A 16,169-nucleotide genomic window follows, 5' to 3' on the forward strand; every position below is an offset into this window, starting at 1 on the left:
ATCAACCTTTGAAGCCTCCAAAAGTTGTTTCCAGGACAGGGATTAGGGTTCAAGCCAGTTTAGGCTCCAGGTATAAAGTGTGATTGCTGATGTGGATGATTATCATGTTGAAATGCTGTGGGAAAAATACCAGTAATTCATATTAAGTTTATGTGGCAAAACCTGTGAAGAAAGTAGTTCTGAAAAGATACCTTGAACTACGTTGAAGTGTTTAAACCTGCAAATTTCATTATGTTTGGAAGTTGATGCAGAGGGACCATTGAATTCATTCTGAGTCCATTTGGCTATGACATGGAATCATAAAACCCCTACAGCGTAGAAGCAGGCCATTCAGGCCATCGAGTCATAGAACATAGAACAATACAGCGCAGAACAGGCCCTTTGGCCCTCGATGTTGCGCTGACCTGTGAACTAATCTAAGTCCCTCCCCCTACACTATCCCATCATTATCCATATGCTTATCCAAGGACTGTTTAAATGCCCATAATGTGGCTGAGTTAACTACATTGGTAGGCAGGGCGTTCCACGCCCTTGCCACTCTGAGTAAAGAACCTGCCTCTGACATCTGTCTTAAATCTATCACCCCTCAATTTTTAGCTATGCCCCCTTGTACAAGCTGAAGTCATCATCCTCAGAAAAAGACTCTCACTATCCACCCTATCTAATTCTCTGATCATCTTCTATGGCTCTATTAAATCCACCTTAACCTCCTTCTCTCCAATGAGAACAGACCCAAGTCCCTCAGCTTTTCTTTATAGGGCCTCCACTCCAGACCAGACAACATCCTGGTAAATCTCCGCTGCACCTTTTCCAATGCTTCCACATCATTCCTGTAATGGGGCGACCAGAACAGCATGCAATATTCCAAATGAGGCCGCACTAGCGTTTTGTACAATTGCAGCATGACATCATGGCTCCAGAACTCAACCCCTCTACCAATAAAACCTAAAACACCGTAAGCCTTCTTAACAGCACGATCAACCTGGGTGGCAACTTTCAGGGATCTATGTACATGGACACCAAGATCCCTCTGCACATCTACACCACCAAGAATCTTTCCATTGACCCGGTATTCTGCCGCCTTATTATTCCTCCCAAAGTGAATCACCTCACATTTATCCGTATTAAACTCCATTTGCCACCTTTTGGCCCAATTCTGCAGTTTATCCAAGTCTCCCTGCAACCTGCAACATTCTTCCACACTGTCCACCACTCCACCGACTTTAGTGACATCTGCAAACTTACTAACCCATCCACCAATGCCTGTGCCCAAGTCATTTATAAAAATGATAAATAGCAGTGGCCCCAAAACAGATCCTTGAGGCACACCACTAGTTACCGGACTCCAGGCTGAATAGTTTCCATCAACCACCACTCGTTGCCTTCTCACAGCAAGTCAGTTTCTAATCCAAACTGCTAAATCTTCCTCAATCTTTACTGAAGTCCATGTACACCACGCCAACTGCCCTACCCTAATCCACATGCTTGGTCACCTTCTCAAAAAACTCAGTGAGCTTTGTGAGACACGACTTGCCCTTGACGAGTCCACACCAGCTTTCTGAAGAGCATCCTACCAAGACCCATCTTCCCCTAACCTTATTCCCTATAATCCTGCATTTCCCATGAGTAATCCGTCTAGCCTGCATGTTCCTGAATACTGTAGAGCAATTTAGCATAGCCACTCCACCTAAACTGTATATCTTGATTTGATTTGATTTAAGTATAGTGAAAAAATTCGTATTGCATGCAGTACAGGCAGATCATAATATACAAGGACACATAGATCAGAGTTCAGACCGAGCAAGGCATACAAGGTTGCGGCTGCCCAGGAGATGCACAAAAGCAAGATCAACATTAGATTTGAAATTTGACAGGTCAAATTAAGACATCTAATAACAGCAGGGAAGAAGTTGTCCTTGAATCCGTTGGTATGTGTGTTTAAGCTTCTCTACATTCTACCTGATGGAAGAGGTTGGAAAAGAATATAACTGGGGTGGAAGGCGTCTTTGATAATGTTGCCTGGCTTTCTGCGGCTATGAGAAGTGTGGATGGAGTTTGTGGATGGGAGGTTGGCTTGTATGATGGACTGGGCTATGGTCACAACTTTCTGCCCAGGACCGCAAAAAAACTACAGAGCAGTTGCCATACCAAGCCGTGATGCACCCTGATAGAATGCTTTCTGTGGTGCATCTGTAAAAGTTGGTGAGGGCTCTTAAGGATGTGTCATATTTCCGAAGCCTTCTGAGCAAGAAGCGGTGTTGTAGTGCCTTTTTCATCATTGCATCTATGTATGAGGACCAGGACAGGTTGTTGGTTATCATCATTCCTAGGAACTTGACACTGTCGACCCTCTCCACCTCAGCTCCGTTGATGTAGGTAGGGGCGTGGCCTTCTCCTTTCTTCCTGAAGTCAGTGATCAGTTCTTTTGTTTTGCTGACATTGAGCTTTGCACTACAACACCAAGCATTCTATCTCCTTCCTCTATTCTGACTTGTCATTGTTTGATATCCAGCCTACAGCAGTGGTGTCATCAGTAAACTTGTAGATAGTGTTCAGATGAAATTTGTTCACAAAGTTGTGAATGTACAGGGAGTATATTGTACGGTGTGGGTGTTGAGGATTATCATTGAAGAAATGCTGTAGTGTGTCTTCGCTGATTGCAGTCTGTTGGTCAGGAAGTTGAAGATTCAGTTTCGCAGAGTGAAACCGAGACCTAGTTCTCGGAGTTTGGAGATTAGTTTGGTTGGGATTATAGTGTTGAAGGCGGAGCTGTAGTTGACAAGTAGAAGCTTGATGTAGGTGTCCTTATCATCCATGTTGTCCAGGGACGAATGTAGGGCTAGGGAAATAGCATCTGATTAGATTCCCTACAGTGTGGAAACAGGCCCTTCGGCCCAACAAGTTCACACCGCCCATTGGAGCATCACATCCAGACCCATTCCCCTATTACCCACACACCCCTAAGCACTACAGGCAATTTAGCATGGCTGATTCACCTAGCCTGCACATCTTTGGACTGCGGGAGGAAACTGGAGCACCTGGAGGAAACACACGCAGACACTGGGAGAATGTGCAAACTCGACACAGACAGTCACCCAAGGCTGGAATCAAACCTGGGTCCCTGGCACTGAGAGGCTGCAGTGCTAACCACTGAGCCACCGTGCCGCTCCAAATGTGGACTTGTTGCATCTGTAGACCAATTGCAAGGGATCAAGGCAAACTGGGAGGCTAGAGTTGATGTGAGCCATGACTAACCTCTCAAAGTACTTCATAATTATGGAGATCAGAGCCACCAAGTGGTATTTGTTGAGGCACATTGCATGTGTTTTCTTTGGTACTGCGATGGTGGTGGTGTTCTTGAAGCAGGAGGGGACTTGAGATTGTAGCAAGGAGAGGTTAAAGATGTCAGCAAATACTCCTGCCAGCTGGTCCGAACAGGATCTGAGAGCATAGTTGGGAACTCTGTCTGGGCCATTCGCTTTCCTTGGGTTCACTCACACAAAGACCGACGTTCAGACTGTGGGAGGAAACCAGATCACCCGGAGGAAACCCACGCAGACAACTTGCAAACTCACATCATCAAAAAAATCTCACACTGGATGTGGCTTTTTGTTTCAGCATCTTCCCTCCACCATAAATCCTTTCCCCTCTGTCCATCAAATTGGACGTTTAACATTTTTTTAATTGTGTGAATAATCTGAAGGCTACACCAGTTGGCTGTTGCTCTGAAATCTCTGCTGAATTCAGGGATTGATTTAGCCGCTGAAGTGAGTACAAACACATTTCTGGTGAGGATGAAACCATTCCAGTACATGCTTCTTAATATCAGGCCAGTAGCTGCCCCAGTTTTGATGGCGCATTTAATCTTGGGCATCCATTTTAGGGTGAATTCCATCTTCTCCTGTTCTTTCACCAGATTTTCATGAACACCAAATTCCCTCACTGTAGTACATATATTTTCTGAGTTGGCAAATATTATGACTTTTAGCTTGAGCTCAGCTTCCTTCATAAAGTTAGAAGACTTGCTTCTCTTCACTGTTTGCCACATTGAATCATCTCTGTGTGACCATGCCTCAAACTTCACAGCACAGCCCTGGACACCTGCCTGATCCCTTGCTTCCAGATATGACATGTATTTCTGGGGCTAAATAAAGATGCTGATTACGAATGTGAGTTTGATATGTTGTTGCTGGAATTATATGTCAATAAGGGCCCGGTGTGGATCTTTTGCTTGTGTCTGCTGAATAGGCAATAAAAAACAGATGGCTGCAATGGATTTTAAAGTATTCCAAAATATTTATTTATTTAATCTTGCAGTTGATCGGAGCTGTGACATATTGCTTAGTTATAATAATGATTAGAACTCTGTTGAGTTTGACCAAAGCTATGCTCTGTTTTCTATATTGCAGCTGACTTCTTCAATAAAGACAATGCTATTTCAGAGAGTGATAGGTGGCGGTTTAGTACTTATGAGTCACTGTGGCAACAGATGAAAGAGGAAACTGAGGTAAGCTCTTCTGTAGAAGTCAGGCTTGGATTTTAATGATGTATTAAGGTTGCACTGAATTTAACAAGAAGGCTTTGTATAAATTTTTATAAATTTATAAATTGCACTTTCCACTTGAACATTCTCCACTTCACTGGATCATCACTGTGTTTCTGTCTAAATAAATGCAACTTTAGTTCAGTGAGTTTAAATGTGCAGCCAACCTAATTTAGTGAAGATTAATCAACTAACTTTCACAGATTTTATTATATGCAGGTTGTTTAAGTTAGCTGTTAGTATAAAGGGAGATGGAGGTTAAAATCACGGTGCTTCCTTCGCCCAAACGGCATGCCCTAGGTATGTATTTTATCCGAGATAAAGGGAACTGCAGATGCTGGAGATTCCAAGATAATAAAATGTGAGGCTGGATGAACACAGCAGGCCAAGCAGCATCTCAGGAGCACAAAAGCTGACGTTTCGGGCCTAGACCCTTCATCAGAGAGGGGGATGGGGGGAGGGAACTGGAATAAATAGGGAGAGAGGGGGAGGCGGACCGAAGATGGAGAGTAAAGAAGATAGGTGGGGAGAGTGTAGGTGGGGAGGTAGGGAGGGGATAGGTCAGTCCAGGGAAGACGGACAGGTCAAGGAGGTGGGATGAGGTTAGTAGGTAGCGGGGGGTGCGGCTTGGGGTGGGAGGAAGGGATGGGTGAGAGGAAGAACCGGTTAGGGAGGCAGAGACAGGTTGGACTGGTTTTGGGATGCAGTGGGTGGGGGGGAAGAGCTGGGCTGGTTGTGTGGTGCAGTGGGGGGAGGGGATGAACTGGGCTGGTTTAGGGATGCAGTAGGGGAAGGGGAGATTTTGAAACTGGTGAAGTCCACATTGATGCCATATGGCCGCAGGGTTCCCAGGCGGAATATGAGTTGCTGTTCCTGCAACCTTCGGGTGGCATCATTGTGGCAGTGCAGGAGGCCCATGATGGACATGTCATCAAGAGAATAGGAGGGGGAGTAGAAATGGTTTGCGACTGGGAGGTGCAGTTGTTTTTTGCGAACTGAGCGGAGGTGTTCTGCAAAGCGGTCCCCAAGCCTCCGCTTGGTTTCCCCAATGTAGAGGAAGCCGCACCGGGTACAGTGGAACCGCCCCAAGAGGATCCCCCTCGTTCTCACACACCACCCTACCAACCTCCGGATACAACGCATTATCCTCCGACACTTCCGCCATTTACAATCCGACCCACCACCCAAGACATTTTTCCATCCCCTCCCCTGTCTGCTTTCCGGAGAGACCACTCTCTCCGTGACTCCCTTGTTCGCTCCACACTGCCCTCCAACCCCACCACACCCGGCACCTTCCCCTGCAACCGCAGGAAATGCTACACTTGTCCCCACACCTCCTCCCTCACCCCCATCCCAGGCCCCAAGATGACATTCCACATGAAGCAGAGGTTCACCTGCACATCTGCCAATGTGGTATACTGCATCCACTGTACCCGGTGCGGCTTCCTCTACATTGGGGAAACCAAGCGGAGGCTTGGGGACCGCTTTGCAGAACACCTCCGCTCAGTTCGCAACAAACAACTGCACCTCCCAGTCGCAAACCATTTCCACTCCCCCTCCCATTCTCTAGATGACATGTCCATCATGGGCCTCCTGCACTGCCACAATGATGCCACCCGAAGGTTGCAGGAACAGCAACTCATATTCCGCCTGGGAACCCTACAGCCATATGGCATCAATGTGGACTTCACCAGTTTCAAAATCTCCCCTTCCCCTACTGCATCCCTAAACCAGCCCAGTTCATCCCCTCCCCCCACTGCACCACACAACCAGCCCAGCTCTTCCCCCCCACCCACTGCATCCCAAAACCAGTCCAACCTGTCTCTGCCTCCCTAACCGGTTCTTCCTCTCACCCATCCCTTCCTCCCACCCCAAGCCGCACCCCCCGCTACCTACTAACCTCATCCCACCTCCTTGACCTGTCCGTCTTCCCTGGACTGACCTATCCCCTCCCTACCTCCCCACCTACACTCTCTCCACCTATCTTCTTTACTCTCCATCTTCGGTCCGCCTCCCCCTCTCTCCCTATTTATTCCAGTTCCCTCCCCCCATCCCCCTCTCTGATGAAGGGTCTAGGCCCGAAACGTCAGCTTTTGTGCTCCTGAGATGCTGCTTGGCCTGCTGTGTTCATCCAGCCTCACATTTTATTATCTATGTATTTTATCCGTTGGGTGCATGACCTCATTTGTGAGGTATAGCTCCTATTCATAGACTGTGAGGGTCTTCAGGTTTCCCTCAAGATGTTGACTATCTTTTACTCGGACCTGATCAATTTCTGGAACACAGTTGACTCACGCCGTGTCTAATCCCTCCTTTCCTATTCTTAGTCTTTCCCAATGCCTTTTAAACATTGTAATTGTACCTCCATCTACCACTTCTGGCAGTTCATTCCATGTATGAACCACCCTCCATGTGAAAAAGTTGCCACTCAGGTCCCTTTTAAATCTTTCCCCCCCTCACTTTAAAATGATGCCCTCTAGATTTGGACATCTACCTCGCAGAAAAGACCTTTACTACTCACCCTATCCATGCCCCTCATGATTTTATAAACCTGTACAGGTGCTTAAAAATGGGAGAGAGAAAGGAGGTAAGGCCGTCGTGGCACATTGTAGTGAGCCTACTTCTAGACCAGGAGGCCTAGGTTCAAATCCCATCTGCTCCAGATATATGTTAAATATCAGGGATAAAGAGAATGCAAGATGGAAGGTCAAGCTTAGCCACTAAAGGGGGCTGCTATCCTTCACTGCTGCTTGCTGATCCTGAAGTCAGGACTGTGCACTTTAAACAGTGCCACTCTGTCCCCAGCTGTTTTGCATAGCCTTCCTGTCATTGTCATTGTCATGTCATGTCAGATCTTACTGGTGTCAAAAATAAGGAGTGATACTTGTAGTCGCATCATTACTGCATGTTTTAGTATTTGCTTATAAGATGAGGTGTCTCTGGTCCAGCCAGCATTTATTGCCTGTTTAATTACCCAGAGAGTGGTTGCAAATCAACCAGATTGCTATGGGCCTGTAGTTGCATGTTGGCAGACTAGGTGAGGATGGCAGATTTCCTTCCTTAAAGCACATTAGTGAACCAGCTAAGTATTTGCAACAATTTGCTGAGCTTCTTTTATTCCAAATTTTTAATTGAATTCAAATTTCATTCTGTCATGGTGAGGTTTGAAGACATGTCCCCAGACCTGGTGGGGTCTGCATACTAATCCGGTGCACTGGAATAGAATTTGATGTCACTTGACTGCAGGATTTTACACACTACCATCTGCTCTGATGCTGTGTTTATAGATTTGTTTTTATTGTTCACTTATGGGTTATGAGCACTCCAGACTAGACCAGCAGTTATTACCCATACCTAATTGTCTTGGGAAAAGTGGTGGAGAGCTGCCTTTTTGAACTCCTGTAGTCTTTGAGATGTAAGTACACCTACAGTACTGTTAGAGGGGAGTTCCATGTTTTGACCCAGTGACAGTGAAGAAACAGCAGTATAGTTCCAATTCAGGATGCAGTGAGACTTGCAGGAGTTTTTTTTCCAGATGCCTTTGTCCTTCAAGATGATAGAGGACCTGGGTTTGGAAGTTGCTATTGAAGCAACCTTTGTGAGTTGCTGCAGTGGACCTGGTAGATGACACACACCACTGCCAGACGTAGAGGGAATGAATATCTAAAATGGTGGATGAGTCTCCAATCAAGAGGGCTGCTTTGTCTTAGATGGTGAAAAGCTTCTTGAGTTGTTGCTGCAGCTACGCACATCGAGTCAAGTGGGGAGCACTTCAACATTCTTCAGATTTGTGCATTATTGATGGATGACATCATGACTCATGGCATCTAAGAACACAGCACAATTATTCTGAATACATGCACAATTAAATACATTAAGCATCAGAATTTGCCAATAAAAGCAATGAGTTGAAATCTTGGGGATATCCCACCAAAATGTTGGGGAGAGTCAGGAGGTGAATTACAGGCTGCAGGATTCCCAGTCTCTGATTTACTCTTGTAGCCACAATTTTTATATGGCTAGGCCAGTTCGGTTTCTGGTCAGCATTAACTCCCAGAATGTTAAATGTGAGCGGATTCAACAATGGTGACTTCTTTTATTCTTGCATAGATTGTGAGCGTCACTCGCATTTGTTTCCAAACCCTAAATCCCTTGAATTGAGTAGTTTGCTCAGCTGTTTCATAGGGCAGTTAAGCTTTACCTGTGCTGTATAGCTTAGATCTTCGCTACTGAATAAGTCAGTTCTGTAAAAATCATAATGCGATTGAGGTGTTTCAGCATCCTGCCTGCTGAGGTAACTGCAAAGCTGAAATCTTGCCTTTCCTTGCTATTATGCTCAAATAAGCAAAGCTACAGGGCCTATAAATGGCTCTTGTTCCAGCCTCAATGCACAGATTAGATGGAGTTACTTTTATTGACTGATTTTCACTCAATCCATACAACCAGGGTTTTGAATAAAAATGTTATATGCTGATAGACTCATGGCATGTAAGAACACAGCACAATTGTTCTGAATACATCCACAATTAATTCATTCAGCATCAGAATTTGTCAATAAAAGTAATGAGTTGAAATTTTGGGGATATCCCACCAAAACGGTTATGTTACTAGACCAGTAATCCTGAGACATGATTTCATATTCCATCACTGAGGAGTTTAAATTTGGTAAATTCAGTAAAACTGGAAAACCTAGAAATGATAGCCATGCAACTACTGGATTTTCGTAACATTCAGTCTGATTCACACATGTTCTTTAGGGAAAGAAATCTCTCATCAGTATGCAGTCTGACCTGCATGTGATTTCAGATCTCTAGCAATGAGTTTAATTCCTAACTGCCCTCTGAAATGTTTTAGCAAACCGATCAATTATACCAAGAGCAGTTTGATATAGGTGATATATGCTGGGTTATCCCAACACCCAATTTGTATGGCTGCATAAATGAGTTACTAATAGTCTTGAAGACTTGCTTAGGTGGATTACAGTGTTCTAGACTAATAGCAGTGTGCCGTATAGGAAAATTGAACAATTTTGCTGTCAGGGTCTGACTATGCCTCTCTTGGTGTGCTGTTTCAAGATCAAGAGTTCTAATTGGCAGGCTATGCTGAATGTCGTTGCATGCAGTAGAATCCTGGGATAGAATTTCTGCACAGTTCTCCCAGTTGCCTCATTGTAAGGTTAGTGCAGGCTCTAGGGAAATTCACCATTAGCTGATAATCCATTTTCCTGGGTGTTACACCTAAATTCCAGTGAGAGATTGAGAATTCCAATTGGAAATTGTAGCCATTATGTGTTGAGGATAATTTGAAAGTAATCAAAAAGCAAAATACTCTAGATGATAGAATCTGAAATAAAAACAGAAAATGTCAGAAAAAAAATTAATAGGCTAGCTTAATTGAGAACATTAATTTGAAGATGCTTTCTGTTGCTAGGGCAGTTTCTCCATTGAGCGATGTACATATGCATTAGATACAAGAGACATCTATGCTCTATTTCCTGTTAACTAACCAATTCTCTATTGATGCTATTCTGTTACCCTCTTTGTTCTTATTCTGGAAAACCTTTGGTGTGGAATTTTATTACTTGCCTTCTGAAAAACCAAGTACGTCACATCGACTACATTCCCTTTATCTAATTTGCCTGTTACCTTTTCAAATAACTCTAATAAGTTAGTCAAAGACAGTTTTCGCTTTCACAAAACTGTGTTGTTTCTACTTGATTGTGTTGAAGTTATCCAAGTGTTTTGCTATAACATCCTTAATAATAGGTTCCAGCATTTCCCATAACAGTTGTTAGAGGCAGATGTGAACACTCTTGTAGGATTTTTCTTTGGATGAATCTGTCATTTTCACACTTATTTTCTGTATAATATTTATAGATATGTCACATTTTTAGTAATTTAAAAATACATGCGTTTATAATGTACTACATTCCTTAAATTTACAGAGTTTGCAAGACAGTTTAAACGAGAAGATATTTGACAGTTTATTAACATTTATTAAAAATTCCCACATTCAACTTGATTTGAAAGAAAATGATTGGAGCTATCGGATGCGGTGCAGTGAGATTCCCACAGCAGCAGTTGTTCTTGGTAAGCACATTGATTTCTGAAGTCAGTAGACAAGGCCTCCCTCTTTGGCTGATACAAAGCTATTTCACAGGTAAGTGAAACAGCCAACATTATACTGGTGATTTTTATTACAATAATGTATTTCCACACATATGAATACCACTTAAGAAACTAATGAGGTTCTGACTTTTAAGAGCATTTTTCCGTTGCACCAGTTACTATTACACAAAAGCCTTGGGGATTGACAAACTACAGAATCAATCAGTTTTCCGTCTGAGGAACACAGGAAGCGGGGTAGACCATTTAGCCCCCAAGCCTGATCCGCCATTCAACAATGTCCGCTTCTTCCTGTCCCACAGACCCGACCAGTCCCCCTCCACCGTCACCCTCATCTGCCTAGCCGAACTCGTCCTCACCCTCAACAACTTCTCTTTTGATACCTCCCACTTCCTACGTACAAAGGGGGTGGCCATGGGTACCCGCATGGGCCCAAGCTACGCCTGACTCTTTGTAGGTTATGTGGAACAGTCCCTCTTTCGCACCTACACTGGCCCTAAACCCCACCTCTTCCTCCGTTACATTGATGACTGTATCGGCGCCGCCTCGTGCTCCCGAGAGGAGCTCGAACAGTTCATCCAGTTCACCAACACCTTTCACCTCAACCTTAAGTTCACCTGGACCATCTCCAACATATCCCTCACTTGCCTGGACCCCTCTGTCTCCATCTCAGGCAACCACCTAGAAACCGATGTCCATTTTAAACCCACCAACTCCCACAGCTACCTGGAATACACCTCCTCCCACCCACCTTCCTGCAAAAATGCCATCCTCTATTCCCAACTCCTTCGCCTCCGCCGCATCTGCTCCCAGGATGAGGCATTCCACTCCCGTACATCCCAGATGTCTTCGTTCTTCAAGGACCACAACTTCCACCCGCAGTGGTCGAGAATGCCCTCGACAATGTCTCCCGCATTTCCCGCAACCCATCCCTCACACCCTGCCCCCGCAATAACTTCTAAAAGAGAATCCCCCTAGTCCTCACATACCACCTCACAAACCTCCGGATACAGCACATCATCCTCCGACACTTCCGCCATCTACAATCCGACCCCCCCACTGAAGACATTTTTCCAACCCCACCCTTGTCTGCCTTCCGGAGAGACCACTCTCTCCGTGACTCCCTTGTCTGGGCCGCACTCCCCTCCAACCCCACCACACCCGGCACTTTCCCCTGCAACTGCAGGAAGTGCTACACTTGCCCCCACGCCTTCTCCCTCATCCCCATCCCAGGCCACAAGATGACTTTCCACGTCAAGCAGATGTTCACCTGCACATCCGCCAATGTAGTATACTGTATCCATTGTACCCGGTGTGGCTACCTCTACATTGGGGAAACCAAGCGGAGGCTTGGGGACCGCTTTGCAGAGCACCTCCGCTCGGTTTGCAATAAACAACTACACCTCCCAGTCGTGAACCATTTTAACTCCCCCCTCCCATTCCTTAGATGACATGTCCATGATGAGCCTCCTGCAGTGCCACAATGATGCCACCGAAGGTTGCAGGAACAGCAACTCCTATTCCGCTTGGGAACCCTGCAGCCCAATGGTATCAATGTGGATTTCACCAGCTTCAAAATCTCCCCCCACTGCATTCCAAAACCAGCCCAGTTCATCCCCACCTGCCTAACCTGTTCTTCCTCTCACCTAACCCACCTCCCACCTCAAGCCGCACCTCCATTTCCTACCTACTAACCTCATGCCGCCCCCTTGACCTGTCCATTATCCCCGGATTGACCTATCCCCTCCCTACCTCCCCACCCATACTCTCCTCTCCACCTGTCTTCACCTCTATCTATCTTCAGCCTGCCCCTCCCCCCTCCCTATTTATTTCGGAATCCTCTCCCCATCTCCCTTTTCTGATGAAGGGTCTAGGCCCGAAACGTTAGCTTTTGTGCTTCTAAGATGCTGCTGGGCCTGCTGTGTTCATCCAGCCCCACACTTTGTCTCGGATTCTCCGGCATCTGCAGTTCCCATTATCTCTTAGCGTATGCAGCCTGATTTGAGAAACTTCAACTAGTGGAAATGGTTTATCTTTATTTACCATGTTCAGATATAACCTCAGTTACAAAATAAATTTCAGAAAGGGCAATTTGAGATCCATGCCTGAACAATTCTTTCTGAGATTATTAACTTATACAAAAGAGAGACAATTATCGGGGTGTACTGTCCCCAAACTGCTACCATCACACCTCCGAATTGGGCTGATTAATGTAGTCCTAATGATGGGTTTGACATACACCTGTCACATGCCTCCAGCCTGTGTGTAGGAGCAAAAGGAAAGAGATATAGAATAGCTGTATCACTAGGGAGTACATTCTCATCTTCTCACCATTTTTAGGCGAGAAATAGGTATGAGCTTGAAGTGCTGTTATTCACATTATCTTTCCATCAAAATGGTGAAGGATAGCACATAAGATAACAATGTGTGAAGCTGGATGAACACAGCAGGCCAAGCAGCATCTCAGGAGCACAAAAGCTGACGTTTCGGGCCTAGACCCTTCATCAGAGAGGGGAGTGGGGAGAGGGTTCTGAAATAGAGAGGGGGAGGCGTTCCGAAGATGGATCAAGGAGAAGATAGGTGGAGAGGAGAGTATCGTTGGGGAGGGGATAGGTCAGTCTGGGGAGGACAGACAGGCCAAGGAGGCGCTTTGAGGTTGGTAGGTGGGAAATGGAGGTGCGGCTTAAGTGGGAGGAGGGGATAGGTGAGAGGAAGAACAGGTTAGGGAGGCGGGGACGAGCTGGGCTGGTTTTGTGTTGCTGTGGGGGGAGGGGACGAGCTGGGCTGGTTTTGGAATGCAGTGGGGGAGGGGGAGATTTTGAAGCTTGTGAAGTCCACGTTGATACCATTAGGCTGCAGGGTTCCCAAGTGGCATATGAGTTGCTGTACCTGCAACCTTCGGGTGGCATCATTGTGGCACTGCAGGAGGCCCATGATGGACATGTCGTCTAAGGAATGGGAGGAGGAGTTAAAATGGTTCGCGACTGGGAGGTGTAGTTGTTTATTGCGAACCGAGCGGAGGTGTTCTGCAAAGTGGTCCCCAAGCCTCCGCTTGGTTTCCCCAATGTAGAGGAAGCCACATCGGGTACAATAGATACAGTATACCACGTTGTCAGGTGGGCAGGTGAACATCTGCTTAATATGGAAAGTCATCTTGGGGCCTGGGATAGGGATGAGGGAGGTGGTGTGGGGGCGAGTGTAGCACTTCCTGCGGTTGCAGGGGAAAGTGCCGGGAGTGGTGGGGTTGGAGGGGAGTGTGGAGTGGACAAGGGAGTCACGGAGAGAGTGGTCTCTCCGGAAGCAGACAAGGATGGTACTGTATCCATTGTACCCGGTGTGGCTTCATTTGGGGAAAGCAAGCGGAGGCTTGGGCACCATTTTGCAGAACACCTCCGCTTGGTTTGCAATAAACAACCACAGCTCCCAGTCGCAAACCATTTTAACTCCCCCTCCCATTCCTTAGGCGACATGTCCATCATGGGCCTCCTGCAGTGCCACAATGATGCCACCCGAAGGTTGCAGGAACAGCAACTCGTATTCCGCTTGGGAACCCTGCAGCCCAATGGTATCAATATGGACTTCACAAGCTTAAATCTTCCCCCTCCCCCACTGCATCCCAAAACCAGCCCAGCTCGCCCCCTCCCCCCACAGCATCACAAAACCAACCTAGCTCGTCCCCGCCTGCCTAACCTGTTCTTCCTCTCACCTATCCCCTCATCCCACTTAAGCCGCACCTCCATTTCCCACCTACCAACCTCATCCCGCTTCCCTGGCCTGTCCTCCTCAGACTGACCCATCCCCTCCCCACCTCCCCAACTATATTCTCCTCTCCACCTATCTTCTCCTCTGTCCATCTTCGGTCCGCCTTCCCCCCCCCCCCCCCCCTCCCAATTTATTTCAGAACCCTCTCCCCATCCCCCTCTCTGATGAAGGGTCTAGGCCCGAAACGTCAGCTTTTGTGCCCCTGAGATGCTGCTTGGCCTGCTGTGTTCATCCAGCTACACACTTTGTTATCTTGGATTCTCCAGTATCTGCAGTTCCCATTATCTCTGAAGGATAGCATATAAGTTGTATTTCCATGGTGACTCTCCTAGCATGACAGAAGTCAAGATGAAAATATGTCCTCATCAGTTCAGACTTTCCATTGTTAGAAATAGCAGCTGCTGTTTACAGAGAGGAACAGAGTATCGAATTTCCATTCACTGACAGTGTCCTTTAAAGTATCATATTTTGGCAAAGCTACTTCAACAAAAGAAGAAAATAAACCAGAAATCTGAAATTAGAAAGCTTTCAGACTGGAATTAAAATCCTGCAGTCCCTAGAGCAAAGACAATGGAACAGAGCATGAGAACAAGAAAGTATTGGAGCTGCACAAGTCAGCATGTTTTGAAGAAAAGACTATCATTGCTCTCCTTTTAAAAGCAAAACGTCAGTCTAGGAATAGGGAAGACCGGTAAGATGGGGAAAACAACTAAAACTCAAGTTGATGAGGTTAAACTATCATCTTATTGAGGGAGTAGAAAGAGGGTGAAAATCAAATATGCAGATGGCTTAGATCATGACTGACTCTCACAAAGGAATAAGCTAAGAAAACAGTGAGAATTAAGAAATAAAATCAGCCTGCAAATAGAGATCGGACATGATCACTGCAAAGCTGTAGGCATACAATGAGTTTGTCATGCCCAAAATGGGGGAAGAAGATTCAAGCCAACACCAAGGGCACAGCAGTAACTTCTCACCAGGCTTATGTCCAACAGAGAATTTTGATTGTCTCCCCAATCCCTTACCCTACTTTTTACCCTCGTTGTCAAGAAGACCAGGGATTGTGAGGGCAGAGTGCATATTGGAATAAGGAGATTGACTCACGGCAGACTACAGAAAGTTTGGGGTCACGCACATGGATGAAAGTGATTGGACATACCTTACTGTTTTACCAATGTAACTCAGGTTGGACAATGTGTGGCAAATACTAGATTGGTGGAATGAAAACAGAGAATGCTGGAGAAAATGAGCACGTCTGGCAGCATTTGTGGTGAGAGAAACAGAGTTAACACTCTCGTATGACTTCGTCAGAACTGAAGAAGGCTAAATAAAGTGCTGACATTTATGCTCTTTTAGGGGAGGGTGGGGAGGAGAACCATGTGGAACAGATGGAAAGGTGTCCAGCACATAAGGCAAACTGCTAATTGTAGTAGAGAGGAGACACACGTAAAGGGTAGGTGTTAATAGCAGAAAATCAGAGAGCAAACCCGTGCATACAGGACTTGGTGGGGAGTGGGGTGGGAAGGGGCTAATCAAAATGGAGAACTGAGCTCATGGTCTGAAGATGTTGAATTCAGTGTTGAAATTTGAAGGCTGTAAAGCGCTTAAGTGGAAAATGAGGTGCTGTTCCTTTAATTTGCATTGGTCTTCAGTGGAACACCACGATAGGCCTAAGACAGAAATGTTAGGATGAAATCAAGATAATGTATTGAAATGATAAGGTTGTTTTGGTGATCAAC

At 45.9% G+C, this 16,169-nt stretch overlaps 1 protein-coding gene across 4 annotated transcripts in view; it reads left to right on the forward strand.

Annotated features, from left to right (window-relative positions):
* orc3 (origin recognition complex, subunit 3) overlaps positions 1-16,169 on the forward strand; it is a 79,159-nt gene that overhangs the window by 9,998 nt on the left and 52,992 nt on the right. For 3 of the 4 annotated variants that reach the window (XM_059645279.1, XM_059645281.1, XM_059645282.1), the window contains 2 exons: positions 4,410-4,507; positions 10,488-10,632. In XM_059645279.1, coding sequence (XP_059501262.1) covers positions 4,410-4,507; positions 10,488-10,632 — 243 coding nt within the window. Of the gene's footprint in view, positions 1-4,409; positions 4,508-10,487; positions 10,633-16,169 lie in introns of those variants that run through there. The other variant, XM_059645283.1, reaches the window with a different exon arrangement.

This window comes from Stegostoma tigrinum, chromosome 4, assembly GCF_030684315.1.
Source record: "Stegostoma tigrinum isolate sSteTig4 chromosome 4, sSteTig4.hap1, whole genome shotgun sequence".
NCBI classification, from domain to species: Eukaryota; Metazoa; Chordata; class Chondrichthyes; order Orectolobiformes; family Stegostomatidae; genus Stegostoma; species Stegostoma tigrinum.